General features: G+C 40.4%; 1 protein-coding gene across 4 annotated transcripts in view; it reads right to left on the bottom strand.

Annotated features, from left to right (window-relative positions):
• aox6 (aldehyde oxidase 6) overlaps positions 1-16611 on the bottom strand; it is a 20931-nt gene extending 4320 nt beyond the window's left edge. For 2 of the 4 annotated variants that reach the window (XM_040142527.1, XM_040142528.1), the window contains exons 1-27: positions 16045-16221; positions 14693-14750; positions 14492-14588; positions 10944-11052; positions 9839-9965; positions 9417-9478; positions 9076-9153; positions 8532-8612; positions 8029-8173; positions 7419-7511; positions 7129-7280; positions 6633-6726; positions 6349-6458; positions 5804-5988; positions 5040-5202; positions 4847-4930; positions 4578-4747; positions 4338-4464; positions 3651-3773; positions 2934-3030; positions 2535-2659; positions 1918-2051; positions 1609-1696; positions 1143-1229; positions 858-1049; positions 469-696; positions 132-227 (exon numbers count right to left, since the gene is read on the bottom strand). In XM_040142527.1, coding sequence (XP_039998461.1) covers positions 132-227; positions 469-696; positions 858-1049; positions 1143-1229; positions 1609-1696; positions 1918-2051; positions 2535-2659; positions 2934-3030; positions 3651-3773; positions 4338-4464; positions 4578-4747; positions 4847-4930; positions 5040-5202; positions 5804-5988; positions 6349-6458; positions 6633-6726; positions 7129-7280; positions 7419-7511; positions 8029-8173; positions 8532-8612; positions 9076-9153; positions 9417-9478; positions 9839-9965; positions 10944-11052; positions 14492-14588; positions 14693-14750; positions 16045-16098 — 3159 coding nt within the window. In that variant the 5' untranslated portion in view covers positions 16099-16221. Of the gene's footprint in view, positions 1-131; positions 228-468; positions 697-857; positions 1050-1142; positions 1230-1608; positions 1697-1917; positions 2052-2534; positions 2660-2933; positions 3031-3650; positions 3774-4337; positions 4465-4577; positions 4748-4846; positions 4931-5039; positions 5203-5803; positions 5989-6348; positions 6459-6632; positions 6727-7128; positions 7281-7418; positions 7512-8028; positions 8174-8531; positions 8613-9075; positions 9154-9416; positions 9479-9838; positions 9966-10943; positions 11053-14491; positions 14589-14692; positions 14751-16044; positions 16223-16309 lie in introns of those variants that run through there. The other 2 variants (XM_040142529.1, XM_040142530.1) reach the window with 2 other exon arrangements.

Here is a 16611-nt window from a genome sequence, read left to right as displayed (position 1 = left end):
ACGGGTGAAACAGCGAGTAATAAAAGATCAGAGGTTTAATTAACAGGCAAAGCAGGTTGAACAACCTGAGCTGTAGAGGGCAGTGGACATCAGTTTCCAGCCAGGTGGGACTGACTGCTTGTGCACAGTACCTGCTGCATTTTAGTGTGGATTCCCTGACCCATCTCCGTCCCGCCGTGAGTGACCAGAACGGAGCCGTCTTTATAGATGTGGACCAGAGCGGCAGCCTTTCATAGAAACACACAGAAAAAGTAAAAACCAACAGGAAAGAAGAAAAAGGAAATTAAAACATTTCTGTCGATCTTTTTTAACAACAGACTTGTCAACTACACTACAGACTAAAACTAACATTTTCTTCTGTTTAAAAGCGACTTCTTAAATTGAACGTAGTAATAAAAAAACAGGTTGATGCATCCCTGATAAAATCTGCTAAAAGTTCAGAATGAGAAAAAACTGAATCCCGGAGACCTGATTTAAGAAGCTCTCACTAAATGCGATGCCATATTTAATGGGAATGATGGACATCCCCCTCTTCCTCCAGCGGTTCTGCTGGTTAAACTGCTCGACGGCTCTTTGGCGGGCGCTGTAGTCAGACTTGGCCTTACATTCCTCCCAGCAGCGCAGCATGTTCTCCGGGCTGAACTCAAACTTGTAGTGGGTGACTGACAGACCCTTGTACATGTTGATCTCCCGAATCTGATGAAAAATTTCAAAACGCTCATTTAATCTTCGGTTAAAAATAAGATATCAACCTGTGACCTCGTTTTTGAGAAGTTGTTCCTATTTTTTTTTTCTGTTTTAAAATTTCAACAAGATGAATAACATCAAGTGCGCGGCACGACAAAGTGGGGTATGACCTGGTCTGCAGGGCGTCCCAGCACCACAGCCACATCGTTGACCATGTTCTCCACGACCAAGATGCTCTGGGGCACGCCGAAGCCCCTGAAGGCAGTGTTGGAGGGCAGGTTGGTCCTGCAGGCGGCGGCGCAGCCTCGCAGGTTGGGGATGTTGTAGGCGTTGTCCATGTGGAGCAAAATCTTCTCAACGATCTGCAAGAAGAAGAAAATCAGTGATTGCATTTTACGTTTTTGTGGTATAAAATGCAGAGACATGCCCTGACAGGTAAAGTCTGTCCTACCAACCAGAACAGATTCATCCACAGTGTTGCCAGCATTGGCGTAGTACTGGATATCTGCAGCCACTATCCTTCCATCACTCATGAAACCCACCTGAAACAAGCAGAAATCAACTATCAGGGTTTCTTTACATCTTGGCCGACAAAAACCACAAGTCAGTCAAAAACCGATTTGGATCATCACCAACAGTCTGACCCTATAAAAATCCAATATTAAAGGTTTAGTGTTACAAACAGCCGTCCTCTGCAGAGTGATACCATCTTCTCTTCTCAGATCGTTTAATTTGAAGGATTTTTAGAGATCTGGAATGAACAGATTTTTGTTCTTTCATTACTTCTTTTTATAGTTAGAATAATCTTGTAACCTGTCGGGTTCATCTTGGGACTGCTTTCAGAGTTTAGGCCTCACATTGGGTTTCTAGATTCATCTTGAGAACCTCGCTGAAATGAAAGCCGGAGTGATGTTGTTGTACCTTGTACTTTCCCAGGACGGGGTGACGAGCTCCCGTGATCAACATGTCCTCACCTCGCTCCAGAACACAGCGGACTGCACGACTGGTCCTGAACAGAAAGACAACAACCTTTCCAGCCTCTCTTTGATTTTCATGATTTAATGTAATTTCAATACACACTGACTTATACAATTAATTAAAATCCACATTTAATTACATGTTTTTTATGTTTTCACTGATAATTACTCTTGAGTCTAAAAAGGAATCTCTGATCTCGTTTTTTGGTTTTCAGTCTTTTTTCAGGAGAATTCAGTGCATTGTGTTTCTTACTTCCATGCAGCCACAGAGGTGATACAAGCCAGAATGGCGGTTTTAGTGATCTTCCCTCCGAACGCTCCGCCGATCCTTTTGACGTGACAGGTGACTCTGTTGGACGGGATGCCCAGCGTCTCCGCAACAGCGTCCTGCAGTCAGGAAAATAAGACAGAGCCCTTGAAAAACAAACAACAAAAAACCAAATCCTCTTTAGCTCCGATTTCTCTTTTAGATATGTTCTTAGCTAACATTTTATAATAATCACAATTTTTCTAAAATATGAGACACAATCTTTAATAAAATACCAATTCCAGTTCAGATACATTCCTTTTATCATTTGATAAAGCAAGAATTAATCCTTTAACAGAAATTAAGAAGTTTTTTTGTAAGTTTTAAGCCCAAGAAATCCGTTTTTGAGTCAGAATCCCAGTCCAGGTCGACATTAAGCTCCAAGTTCAAGTCAGAGTTGAGTCTCATGCAACAAGCTTACTCCAGATTAGGTCTTTAATGTTTCGGGCTGAGTCAGAAAGTAAGTCCTGATATTCAAGTCAAAATTAGATCTCCGGTCACCAAAATGGGGGCAAAGATCTAAGAGAGACAACAGTAGCCAGTGTCCAGGTGTCTCCGTGTACCTGAACTGAAGTGGGCCACTGAGAGGAGACGTAAACATTGAACTCTGTTTCCTCACCGACAGGAACAACCAGCATACTCTGAGTCTCCATGTAGAAATGCTCCTGGCCACCCATTCGTATCTCTCCTGAGGAAAACAATTACAAACACAGTCGGATGAAGATGGACAAAATGGAAAAATCAAACCCCCGGTTCTATTGTATACGGGATGAGTTCCAGTACAAGAAGAGCAGCAGTGAACTTCATCACATTTAATCACCTCTGTTTAAATAATGACCTCTGAAGTTTTGCCATTTAATCCCAAACGGCTTTAAAATGTCTCATCATGTATTTACACATTTTGTAAAACGGAGGTGTTGTGGCATTTGTAGCATGTTCGTCCAGCACAAACAGATTCTTACCTTCATAAACCTGATCAACACTTTTAAAGGCTTCAGTTACATTTCCTGTCTCGATCATCCTCCGTGGCTCGAAGAAAGATGACTTTTCAATGGCTTCCTGTCACAGCGAGAGAGGACAAACATCACAAGCAGCTGTGATGGTCCAGGAAAATGAAAACATACGTACTTTTTACCTGTGATCAGAAGGTTTAATGGGTGAATCTGCACTGAAAAGGTACACGGGGCGGAAAACTAATGCCGTGCCGTTCTCTAAAGGTCGAAACTATCAAGCGTATCTGACTTTGGCCATGACCACAACGCCATTAGTGCAGCTAAGCATTGTTCAGTTTTCAGAACAGAAAGTTCGGGGGTGGCTGTGGCTCAGGTGGTAGCGCACGCCGTCCGCTGATCGCGGGGTTGGCAGTTCGATCGCTGGCTCCTCCTGTCCGCGTGCCGATGTGTCCTTCGGCAAGGCACCGAACCCTAAGTTAGCTCACTTATGAGTCACTTTGGATAAAAGCGTCTGCCAAATGAATCAATGTAAATGCCAAAGCATTAAAAGACACCAATAAATCAGGCTGCTACAGAAGTAAATGAGCACACAATAGTGCATAACAGAAGATTTGACACAATAAAGCCATAAAAAGATTTGAGATTTCACTCATTTTAACTGTGATATAGTTTCAGTGAATGTTGCCGCTTTGGCAGATTATTTCAGCTGAGCTGAACATCACAGACCTCTGCTGTGAAAACAGGGTCCGGCAGGTCTTCATAGCTGATCTTCACAGCTGCTGCACCTCGCTTGGCGTGCGCCCTCGTATCAGCGACCACCGCACATAACATCTGGCCGATGCACGACACCTGAAAACACACCCCAGCGGAGATAATGATACTGTCGATATTAAGATGATCTCAGCAGCCTGTTCTGAGAAATATATTGATGGTATATTTGCAATTTATTGCAAAATACTGTTTTTTCGTGCCAGAAATCGTTGACGATGGGGTGGGAAATAATATTTGCATTGTAATAATTATTACTATATATTTTATTATTTTATTATTATATTATTACTACATATTTTTATTTCTGTAACTTTTCATATAATTTTTGTACATATTTTATACAGATGAGTAAAACATCATATCAATACAATTCTGCTCCATTTGCAGAAAGTTATACAGTTGTCCAATTCCCAGATATTTTCCCACTTTTGCAGAGAACTGCAATCGGTGAATCCATTTTCTGACTTTCACTGTTTGCAGTAAACCTTCAGAATTATATTCAAATAAAAGAAAAGCCAGTCCAGAGCTGTTCTTTAAAATGATATACGAGTATACACATAAAAACAAAAACATTAAGGGGTTTGTGCACGCACGCACGCACGCACGCACGCACGCACACACACACACACACACACACTCTACCTCTGTCTCAGCAAGCAACTCCTCATCATAACCAAACATTGCACGGACTTTCTTCCCGGGTATATCTTTGGCCGCGATGACATCGACAACACCAGGAAGCTGCAGAGCCTCGCTCACGTCCAGTCCTCTGTTAGAAAAAGACACGTTTGAAACAAGAAGTGGAGTATTACATTAGAAAGTGGGTCAGAGATCATTGGGTCCAAAACAGGAAATTGACAGAAATCGTCACTTTCTCCTTACGTGATCTTAGCGTGTGCTCGAGAGCTAGTGACCAGAGCCAGGAAGAGCTCCCCGTCTGTTCTGGGGATGTCGTCGCAGTAGACAGCTTCACCTGTGGCCTGGCTGAGAGCAGAGCGATGCATGATGGGACGCCCCACTGGGTCCTGGTCACTCTGGCCCTTTGACACGTGCTGAAGAAAGACAAGAGGAGGCAGTCAGCTTAACTTCACAATCGATCTCTTCTTTAAGATATGATACACACACTTGAAATTACCCCTTTATTTTCTGACCTGGAACTCCTGCAGGCTGGGGTGGATCTCTCTGGGTAAAGGCTTGATCTGCATCTTCTCAGGAAGCTCGTCTGCAATCACATTCTGTAAAAAAGTCAATATCCAGTATCTACCATGTTGCATTGCATTGCATTATGCCAGGTTAAAAACTTGACATTTGTGGCCATTTTTTTAAATCACTGAACAGTCCTACCATTTCTCTTAGCTTCTGCAGGACCTGCAGGTTAAATTTGAAGAGGAAGCTGAGAGTCAGGGACCGCCGAAACTCTACTTTCCCTCCAGGAGCCGAAGGAGGGAGGGCCAACTCGTCCAGGAGGATGTCATAGGCCTGGCTGAGGGTTTCATCATCCCATGGCCTGAAGGAAGCACAGGAGGAAGCCAGAAAGGTGTGGTTTTCATTTCAATGGATTATATCTGGTTGTTTTCATTTTGCAGCTGTGATGAAACTGAATGCGCTTTCTGGTTAACATTTACCAAGAATAAGAGTTGGGGAGTATGGAGTAAAGATACACGAGGAGTATAGAATGAAAGAAACAAAGGAGGAAGGAAGAAAAGATGAGGGTTGTGGGGGGGCGGAAGAGGGGCAGGAACGTATGACAGAAGGAGGGTGGAGAGAAAAGGAAAGAAAATTGGAATAAAAGTTAGCACAAAAATAATAAACTAAGACAGAAAGGTCAAAGATAACAGAAGAAGAAACAGAGGACACAAATAATAAAGAGAGGAAGAAAGTTAGGAAGCCAGAGACTTGGAAAACAAAGAAGAAAGCCAGAAAGGAGGAAATTAATTATAAGGAAAGACAATTAAAGAAAGAGGAAAGGAATGAAAAAAAGTAGAACGGAAACAGAATTTTCTAGTCTCTTCATACAGCTAGTCCACTTCTGATCAGACAGAAATAAAGGATTCATTATATTCAATAGACTAAATTATCCCACGTCGAGCGATAAACGTCACACTGACCTTGCGACGATAGCTGCACAGGTTTTGGCAGCACTGACAGTGGTCGGTCCCATTCCTCCGTAGTAAATACTGACATCCTGAACCACCCTAGAACCCTCCGAGAAAAATACCCTCATCCCTGTCGTCACGGTGGCAAAAGAGCTCTCCTTCCTCGGAGCCTGCCGGAAAACTCGAACAAACTCCCCCTGCAGGACAAACATGGCATTTTATTACACTTTTACGCAGTAATCCGTAAAGTTTTTACAATCGTAAATGTTTTCTCATTTTATTAGCTAATCTTACCGCGTACAGCCACCGTGGCAGTGATATATTTCACCCATTAGGTTTGAAATAAAGAGCGTGAGAGATACAACGTCTGGACCTAAATGTTAAATAAAACACTCACTGGTGATTACTTTATCTTTTTTTTAAAAAGCCTACTCGTGAATGTAATTTTTATATACGAGTTTAGTCTGAATGACTTTTTATTTTCCCAGAGAGCACCTGACCAAAAATAAAAATTGTGGGTGCAAATGGATTTTTGGACTCAGAGACAACACTTGTACCTTTCTGGAAAAGGGAATGAAAACAGACACAACAATCTCTTCTGGTTTCAGGATGGTTTTCCCAAAGCTCACGAAGAAGTCTTGATTTAGAGGAACCTCTCGTCTTCCTCCTGGTGGATTCAGACAGAAGACCTTGTTAATCGGGAGTTGAGAAAAGTAAACAGGTCTGACTTGAGTCTACATTTTTCTGCGGTCTAAAGAGGAGATGTTCTTCTAGAAGCTGTCGCAGGGTTTCTAATTTCTCAATTAAATATCTAACCCTAATCAAAGAGGTGGCAACTCACCGCTGGAAATGACGCTCACTTTGCTGTTCCCAGCAGCCAAAACAGGGTTCAGGTCTGAATTAGGGTACGCGCTCATGATGTTGCCTCCAAGAGACTACACACGTAAAAACAAAAATTAACACACAGGACACTTGTCAATTCATCTGACTTTACTTGCAGGATTTCCTTTAGATTCTATTAAATCAACGGACTCTTATTTCGAAACTATTTTACAATAAAATATCACTAAAGTTAAATGTGATTACATTGTTTCATTTTACTCTAATCTAAAAACACTGATTTGAATCTGTTAAAATAACTTGTAAATTTCCAGGAGACGTTTCCTACTACAGGAGAGGAGAAGGAAATGAGTAAAGAAATGAAAGATGGAGGAAGGAAGGCAGGGAGTTAAGAAAAGAAGACAGAGAAACAGGTTAAAGGAAAGCATGCAAAGTAAAGAATGTAAGACGACTCTGACTGAATATACATCAGTAATAAAAGAGTGATGTCTACTTGCAGCAACATTGCGGATCTGCTGGCTTCCCAGATTACACAGCTGCTGGATCAGGGCCTTGAAGAGTTCGGTCTTCTCCTCTGGCAACTGAGAAACCAGCTTGTCCAAAAGGGACTGAACCTCGGACAGACTGCAGCCAGCTCCCAACCAAACACCTGTGAAAAACCAACAAAGCTGCAAGTCTACGGCATATCTTGTCTCTTTTCTTACAGGTCTGGTGGGTTTCTTGAACTTCCGGGACATTAAAACACTTTCACATACACATATTCACATCAAAATGGAAGGTTTCCCACCCTGTGGTGTCTGAGTGACCTCATACAGCTCCATAACTCTGGTTGGAGATATTAGCAGCGGATGCAGGACACCTTTGAACTTCATATCTGGACCTTCAACACAAAACAGTGAGACCACAGTTAACTTAACTGAGTCAACTGGGTTTTTTTTCTGAGTCCAAATATGAAAAACATATATCAGAAGCTTATAATCAGAACAATTTATTTTACTTGACGTTCATCGGACAATATCTCAGCAACAGACAGGATCAAGTCTCTAAATCAGGAGCACATTGTCAACTGTGGACCCAATTTTCTTACTAAAAAAACGTCCCTGAAAATCAGAGGTGCAGTCCTTTTTATCCAATTTTTTTCATCCTTCTGTGAAAAAAGAAATCTTCCACTTTAAATGGTGGAGATGTTAGTTTGGAATTTTACATTTCAGGCTTATAAACCTGAATAGAAATACATACAGCTAAAAAAAACAAAACGTAATCACAGCCTTAATTAGAATGTATCTTTTCAATCTAAGTCTATATACACAATTGCTTTTGCCTCGTAAATTGATTGTACTTTGTGATGAAGTAACTTTGGCCTATTTCTCTGTAATAAGTGTGGTTTTACTGGTCACCTAAGTTGGTGTTGCCCATGACCAGCGGAGCTTTAGGGTTACTGGTCTTTAGCTGGACCAACTCCTCCAGAGAGGCGGGGGACACCCAGGTCAGCCTCTCCCCATGGAAGGTGAGTGTCTGTGGGTTCGCAGTCTCTGCCATCAGCTATGGAGACAGGGCCATTTTTATACTGCGATTACTAATAAAAGGTACTTTGTGGCATCAACTTTAGAGTTGGAAATATTTATGCAAAATTAGTACGATGTGGTTGACAATTCAGCACAGCTCTTTTACAAAATTTACTTTAAATGAGGTAATGAAAACCATCAATACCAGGAGCTAAAAGAGAACTTTGGTAGAGATCCGGTAGACACACGAGAGCTCAAATGCCCCTGTGAATTAATACTGTGCGTGTGCTCAGTGTGTGAGAAATGTGAAATATGTTCATTCAAATTCCCTTTTCCGAGGGAATGATACAAACTGGCCCTTTCTCTGAAAAGTGCTAACACAACTCACAACTCACAATCAATTCAGGAGGGAAGATCAGCTCTTGTGTCGGGTCCAGCGGCAGAAACCCCTCCTTGTCAAACAGCTGTGCCTTTTCCTGCGGGACATTATGAGAGGATGAAGAGGTGGAAAAACAAGCACTGAAATGGGATTTATCATGGCACGATAATGAAATGAAATAAACCTTTAAAATCACATCCAGCTTGACCTCAAAATTTCTGAAGGAGGTGTGACTGGTATTAATTACAAGTTAAAGGAGGAAAACGGCAAAGAAGAGAAGAAACTGGGTTAAAATTTACAATAGGTAGAAGGAAAAAGAAATTAAGAAGAAAAATACCATGGAGTTGGAAGAGAGAGAATAGAAATTAGAAACTGAAAAAGGAAAAAATGAGGACAGAAATACCAGGTCACTGCATGTTGAATCTCAAAGGGAAAGAAAAAAAAATAGGAAATACACAAATGCAGAGCAAAGACTCGGAAAAAAAGAAAAAAAGTAGAGTAAAAGAGAAACAGAACAAAAATAAAAGTCGGAAATAGAAAAACTGATCAGCTGAACTCACATGCTCTGGTTCGTCAGTATTTTCCTCTCCATTGAGGCAACAGTTTCTGACTCCATTGATTTGGCAACAGTTGGTTTCCTGTTGGGATCATTTTTTGGGAGTCACACTGTCACAATTATACATCGCGTGACACTTGATTTCTACCATCAGATCCAAAGGATTTCAAACATTTAAAGCCTTTCAGTTGTACTTGTGAGTGTTTTCCCTGTTTTTGCTCACGTATTGTGACAGTAACCATTCCTACCAACAAATTTGGTTATAATCTTACATCATCACCAGTCTCAATGTTGATTTTTCCTGAATGATATCACTTGCACTGGCTCTAAAGCTGAGCTTTGTACCTGACAGAAGGTCCTGCAGCCATCAACAATAGGTCGATATCCAGTACACCGACACAGATTACCTGAAAAACAACAACACACAGTGAGAACGGGGCTGGGAGCATTTAAGAGTTCTGTGCTTGTGCGCCCAGACATTGTGCATTACTTAGTAGAAAATCCCTGGGTGTGTTCCTCTGCATAAGAATAATTTGGTTGTAACTGAATTAATTGCAAATCATTTGTGACAAATTCACATTGAAACACAGAAAAACCCATTAAAAGTGACAGAGAGTAGGAACACGAAATACACGTCACGTTATCTTTTTATCTTCTTTTTTCACTTCTATGACGCATATACATCTCTATTTCTCGCTGTCACTTACCTCTGAACATTATGTTGGAATTAAGCATAATAGATTTGGGACAAAACAAAGCGGACGAACCAGCCAGAGCCTGGGTGATGTCCTCCATGGTGGGCTGAGGTTTGTTCCTCAGCAGGGCGTACATGGACATCACCATCCCTGGAGTGCAGAAGCCACACTGAGAGCCATGAGCCTTCGCTATTCGCTCCTGTAAACACAACATCCAAAGCACATTTCAGACCAATTTGTACAGTAGCAATGCGCAACTATTCATAGCATCCTGTTTCCAATGAATTGCCTCTGAAATCGTCACTTTTGTGTTCTCTGTTTTTGTTTTTGCATTACTCAGGACGTTTGGGTGGGGCTTTAAAGTGGCTGTCATACACGTGTTTTTTTCTTGAAACAACACACTTTGGGAAATGGAGGCCACAACTGTGCAAACTGACACACTATACCGTACCTCCGAGGCTACTTCCTGCTGCTAGCGATAGCTAGCTTAGGGACAGCCAACCTCTCCCATTCGTGTAACGGGAGAGGCTGGCTGGGTCCACGATCACATTGGACGGACTTGTTACAATTATATTAAGTATTTATATTTGTATATGAACACACACATCTGGGTGCAGGGTGAATCAGCAAAAATTAATGCTGATACTTTATACGAATAAAAACCTTTGGGATTTTCATGTAAAAACATGTAAAATGTGTTTTTTTTTTGCATAATTCTGGCATTTTATGACAAAAGGCCGAAAAACTGAACAATAGAAGTGAAGTGCACAGCCACAGAAAGTATTTGAGAAACACGATCATATTTAATGTCCTTCTTCATGACGGGGTTAAAATGTACATTTTTTTTGCCTCTAATAGGTGCAGTAACTTGACTGCATAAACATCTGGGTAAATGCTGCTGTTAGTCTTATCTTCAAACTTTACACAAGGGAGACATAGAGTAAGAAGAACAAACAAAAAAAAAAAAAACAAAACATCCAAGATGTTTGTCACTGGTTAAGGAGGAGAAACAGTAACATTTACAAATTACTGCCAACTGGGCAAGAAAACTATCACATCACTGTAGGGCTGGAAATGGAGCTTTACCATGTACAGTATGAAAAAAGATCAATGAGAAATGATTGAGAGACGCTCTACTCCCTCAGCACGTAATGTCAAGATGCTCATGAGCTCTGACCTGAACAGGGTGGATCCTGGTCTTGGTGCTGCCGACGCCTTCCACCGTGGTGACTGCAGCTCCGTGAAGCTGACAGAGCGGCAGGAGGCAGGCGTTGGCTGAGTAATGTCTGATGGTGCAGTGAAGGAAAACTGTGCCGATTCATCGGACACACGCTGCAATAAAAGCACTTAAATGTACGACTGTCTTTCTTGTTGATGTTGCTACTGCAACTTCTAGTGCAATTAGGTTTAACCGATGGCTAGTTGTTTTAGATTATTCATTTATCTATTTTTTTTTATTTCTTCAAGAATAAGACATGTGAATAAAACTGGTTGTTTCAGCGTATCTCCGGGCAGATGTCATTTCTCCCATTAGTAAGTCGGGGCTAGCAGAGGTATAACAGTTTATATTGTTGCTACAAAAAAATGACAAAGTCAAAAGTGACCGTTTTCCTTTATGGCTGAATGAAAATGCTGTTCATATTGTTACCTCAGATTATTATTACTTTCTAAATCAGCAGGCCAAATCTATCAGACTACCACCTATTTGTGTTTAAGACACAAATCATGGCATGTTTATTTAGATTTTCCTGAGCCATGTATTTACATCATTACCTGGAAGAGATTTATGAAAAACTATGCAGAGGTTTTGATCCAAATTATAAAAGAAGAAAAAGTATATTATCGTTGGAGGGGTCAAATATTTTTGTTGGAGGGCCAGAGTTGGCCCACGAGCCACTATTTGCATACCACTGTTCTAGTGTTTCTAGTGACGCTTCCCTGGTACTATTACTATTACTACTACTACTACTACTAATAATAATAATACTGCTGCTGCTGCCTTCACTACTATTTTTATTGACTTTACTGCTACTGCTACTGCTGCTGTTGTGGCTCTTCTAAAAGGTCCTAAATCAATCACTGAGCCAAACACAAATGTCATGTTCCTGCTTGTTTAAATTAATATTGTAATAATGAAAATGTAAATGAGGTGGGTGCTCTATGGTTCCAGGTTTCCCCTTTAGTCCTTACCAGCTATAACGAGCCTTTACCTTGTCATTTTTTTTAACCCTGCTTTCTTTTTGCAACCCACTGGCATGCTGGGCATTCTGCTGGACACCCTGCTTCTACTGACTATCACAGGTTATTCTACTGATGCTATTCGTATATTAAAGCTATTAGAATTCTATTTCTTATTTATATCATCAACTGTTACAGATACGATTTGATGGTCCGTGACAGATTACAACTGTTAAGACTTGATGTCAGAAAAGCAGATTCAAAAAGCTTTAAAACTCCTGACTAAAAATGACTCTCCTCTTTTTTATTAATAAGGACCAAATAATATGTGATTTTCTCAGCACACAGCACCTATTCAGGCTGTGAGATCTGTTCATACACTGAAGAGGCAACATTCAGTGTTTGCGCCGTTTTTTAGTCTCTGTCCAGCATCTGTTTTGCATTTTTGTGTGTGTGTGTGTGTGTGTGTGTGTGTGTGTGTGTGTGTGTGTGTGTGTGTGTGTGTGTGTGTGTCTTTGTGATCGATTATCTCCTCCTCTGCTGCAGGAAGGTGAAGGAGTGAAACAGATGCTGTATTGGTTTGGTGCCAGGAAGGGAAATTACCATCAGCCACCACAAAAAAATTCTGTTTTCTCTTAGCTGTGGACGTCCAAACCACTTTGGCAGGTAACCAGCTTGCATTCAGACTACCTTGTTTTTAAAAATCAAATTTGGTTAAAACAAAAAAATAAGGTGGAGGTTTGCCAACCTTGTTCGTGGCTGGACAAATTGATTTTACGGTCTATGTTGCAACCTGTTGTAACAAACACTGGCCTTGATGGGAGTTTAGCAGTCTTGCCAATCTGCTCCCAGACAGCTTTGTCTCCACCAGGGAGGAAAACAGAGGAATTTTCTGTTTGTTAATAATGTATAAATATCACTACAAACACAGGTCAAGCACAGTTTAGTAGGTGATCCAATTAAAAACTCCATCTGGTGTATTGTGTCGTCCGTTTACCATCCCAATCAAGGTTTTAATGCCGGTAAAAGTTTAATATACATCTGATTTAAAGTCACGAGCTCCATTTGGATAAAACAGATATACTTACGAGTATGTTACAGTCTGTCTAGCTACTTCTCTTGATAAACAAAGGAAACATTTGTGTCTTCAACGTGTCTTAGTTTAAAATAGAAAAAAAAAGTTCTTGGAACAAGATGAGGTCTTATTGCCTAAGACCAAAACCTCCTGGCGTGAAAAGAAAACCAAAGAATCTCTCGTGTCCATAACTTGACAAGGGAATAAAATCTGAGTGGTGGTTTTCTTCAAAACGTTGCGTTCATAATGTGAGTTGAGGTAGTGGAGCGTGTGCAGGATTCTTTGGTTTTCTTTTCAACATTTGAAGATCTGCAGGACATGACCTACAGCAGTTAATATGTGTGCCAGTTCTGGTTTTTATTTTCGGCTTGGGCTAAAATTAAGCAAAAATACAGTCTGAAAACTTTTAGTAGTCAACTTGGATGCTAAACCTGCTATTTGTCAAGTCAGCAGATTTGACGATGGTCGCTGACTCTGCATTTTTAAGGCAGATACAAATATTGATATTTGAGAGGTATAAAATGTAATTACAGCATTGGCCTGTGTTTTAGAGAAACAGAAACAGTTGATATAAACCCACAATTTTTATAAAAATCTCTTGTGTTTGGTTAGTAAATAATTGTGACAAATTTATGTACTGAGCAAGACATTTTACAGTTAAAAAAATACACATCAGAACAAACAGCAGCACCATTTCTAAATTACAATTTATTTATTACTCATTGGCCAACATAAACATGATAAGCTATTACTGCCCAATAATATTGGCCAGCTGAATCAACAGCTCTCGTCCATCTTGTGTAATTTCGTGCTTGGACGCAACAATACGTGGCTTTAAAAACTTGTGTATTAACAGCCATAAAACTGTAGGTTCATGGTGAACACGTACGTAGTGTACACCGCTGAATCCCCAACCTCTTCTTGGTTTCTGACACCAGCTACCTTCTGATTAACTGAAAAAAATTATCTGTATGTTCAAGTGAATTTTACGTTGAGGTTAATGCTTGTTTTTACAAATTCAAGTCAAAGTTTTACCTTCTAAGAATATTCAATCTAAATATTTTTAGAGGCCCGAAGAGTTTAAACCACGAAGCATTTCACAAAAAAAAGCCAATACATGATTTTACGTTGCAGAATTTTTTTTCTATCTCTTTCACACCCAGTTTATCATCTCACAACCTCCTAAGATTTCTCTTGCAACCCCTCGGCCAGTAATGACCCCCAGTTTTTCAATACTATACACAGTATTAGTAAGTATGTGTGGATTTGGGACAAAGTGTTAGTCGCCACTCCAAAACTATTCTATAACATGGCTGTGATTTTCAAGAAGTTCATTAATATTAAAAAAAAAAGAAAAACTTAGGTGCTCACAGGTGGATTTTTACTTGATATTTTGAATCAGCTCTGACTGTAGAGTATCCAAGCCAATCAGAGCCAAGCAGCAGCACCATGTTGTCTATAATAAAGGATACATGATGGTTTTGGTGGCGGGTTGATAGCGAGACACCATAACTGTGCACGCCCCGCAGCCTCCACCGCCGCAGCCATACTTGGTTCCAGTTAACCTCACTGGAGTCACCGTCAAGGAAATATCCAACCTCCGGTGGTGAAACAGCAACCTGAGGTTTATAGAGCTTTACTTGCGATAGTGGCTTTGAAGATCTGAAGGATACGTTTCTCCCTGAGGAAGGACAACAGCATCGTTTCAGGGTCTGCATGGTTTTCTGTTACCTGTTTTGACAGAAAGCAAAATCACAATCAGAGGTCACACTCTGGTTCTGCTTTAAAATGACTCTCCTCTACCTCCACTGGGCTGCTACTGTCATGAATTAAAAATTATCTTCTTTCCTGGTGTGTTAATGTTTGTTTTAAGTGACAAACTGTTTCCACTTTTTTTCAGTTGGGCTGTAAATCATTAACACACTGTCCAATTAATATGTCAAAAAAGGTTGATACTTTGTCCCTTTGGACAGTTATGAATCATTTCTGGTTTTGAATCATTTGTATGCGTTCCTGTTCATCTCCGCATAGTTGTGAGGTGTTGATAGTTTGAGCCACTTTCTTGCAAAATGCAAGTATTCACTGTTTCCTTGAAAATGTTCTTCTTGCCAAGAAGAAAAATACTCTAAAAACAGTATTTGAACCACCATGGGATACGAAAAATATCCACTGAAAGCAGACAATTAAATTTTTTTCCCCACATATTTTTCTGAATTACAGCCCTTAGAGGACAAAAAGGTTTGTGTTTCTTGTCATCATCATCATCAAACATGTGTGTGTATATATATATTTTACAATGAGTGTACAGCCTCCGTTACTTAAGTAAAAGTATACCCAGTATATATAACCATACTGTTAAAATACTCCACTACAAGTAAAAGTCCTGCACTGAAAATTTTACTTAAGTAAAAGACAAAAAAAAAAAAAAAAAAAATCAAGTATTATTCATAAGTAAGTTTCAAAGGTAAAAGTACTCAATGCGGAAAATTTGCCCCTGCGTTAGTGTTACCATTAATACTGATAAAGCAAGTGTTTGCCCCGTAAAAATAAAGTCAGACAACAGTGTGTGGACGTCTTCAAATTGCTCGTTTCCTCCAACCGATGCTCCAAACCCCAAACGTGTTCGCTTTACTGTAACTTAAGACGCCGAAACGCAGCCGAGCTTTTATTTCTTTAACCTATCGACCCTTCCCGTCACAGAATCCGACGGGGTCACGGATTTCTGTGCGACTCCGCTTCGCGATTTGAGGCTACTGTAATAACTGTTTTGTGTCTCCCCCCCCTATCTGTTTTAACGGTCTGAGGGACCTGACGCTGTTTTATGAGTTGAAGGAAAAGTCTGTCACCATTTTGCTGTCAAAATTTGTGCTGAAACCTTTTTTTTTTCTTCTTTTTTTTTTTTTTACAGTTTTCAAACAGACATTTGTGGCGGACGTTGGCGAAAAACCAAACTAACGGCTAGCAGTTAAAACAACCGCTACGCTACCACAGACTGCTAAATTTATGACATAAATGCTAAACGTACCCTTTTCCCGTTGATAAAGAAGCATAGAGCGTCCCCGTCTCTCCCCGTAGACATCTTTCAAAGGGCAAATTAAGACGAGTTTAACACCAAGGGGAAAGAAAGTCAAATCTAGCGGCAACACTTCCGACTGTCGAGACTTTCAAAACAAAAGACGCAAACGCTACTCAAGCGCGCTCAACTGTCCAGAAAAAACACAGAGGTGGAGAATAAAGTACATTTGCGTAAATATTGTACCGAAATACAACCCGGAAGAACTGGTAAATACCTTTTGAGGTTACACTCGACTGCACGTAGAGCTGTGTGAAGGCTGCCGTCGCTTTGAAGGTGGCAATTGTATATGCAAACCATGTGAAAAGCTCAATTTAGCTCATTTGAACTACCCAACAAAATAACACAGTGCTTCCGGTGGACCTTTTGGGCTTTGGTTTAATTTGAATATAGATTTTTTTTTTTTTTTTTTTAAAGGCTTAACAAGATTAAACTACCAAGTATTCACAAAAAAAACAACAAGTCTGAAAAAAGAGATGGTATTGTGTAGGCTAGCATTAGTATGTCGTCTTCTTCTTC

The sequence above is a fragment of the Xiphias gladius genome, chromosome 13, assembly GCF_016859285.1.
Source record: "Xiphias gladius isolate SHS-SW01 ecotype Sanya breed wild chromosome 13, ASM1685928v1, whole genome shotgun sequence".
NCBI lineage: Eukaryota > Metazoa > Chordata > Actinopteri > Istiophoriformes > Xiphiidae > Xiphias > Xiphias gladius.
This window is presented reverse-complemented; position numbering and strand designations above follow the sequence as displayed.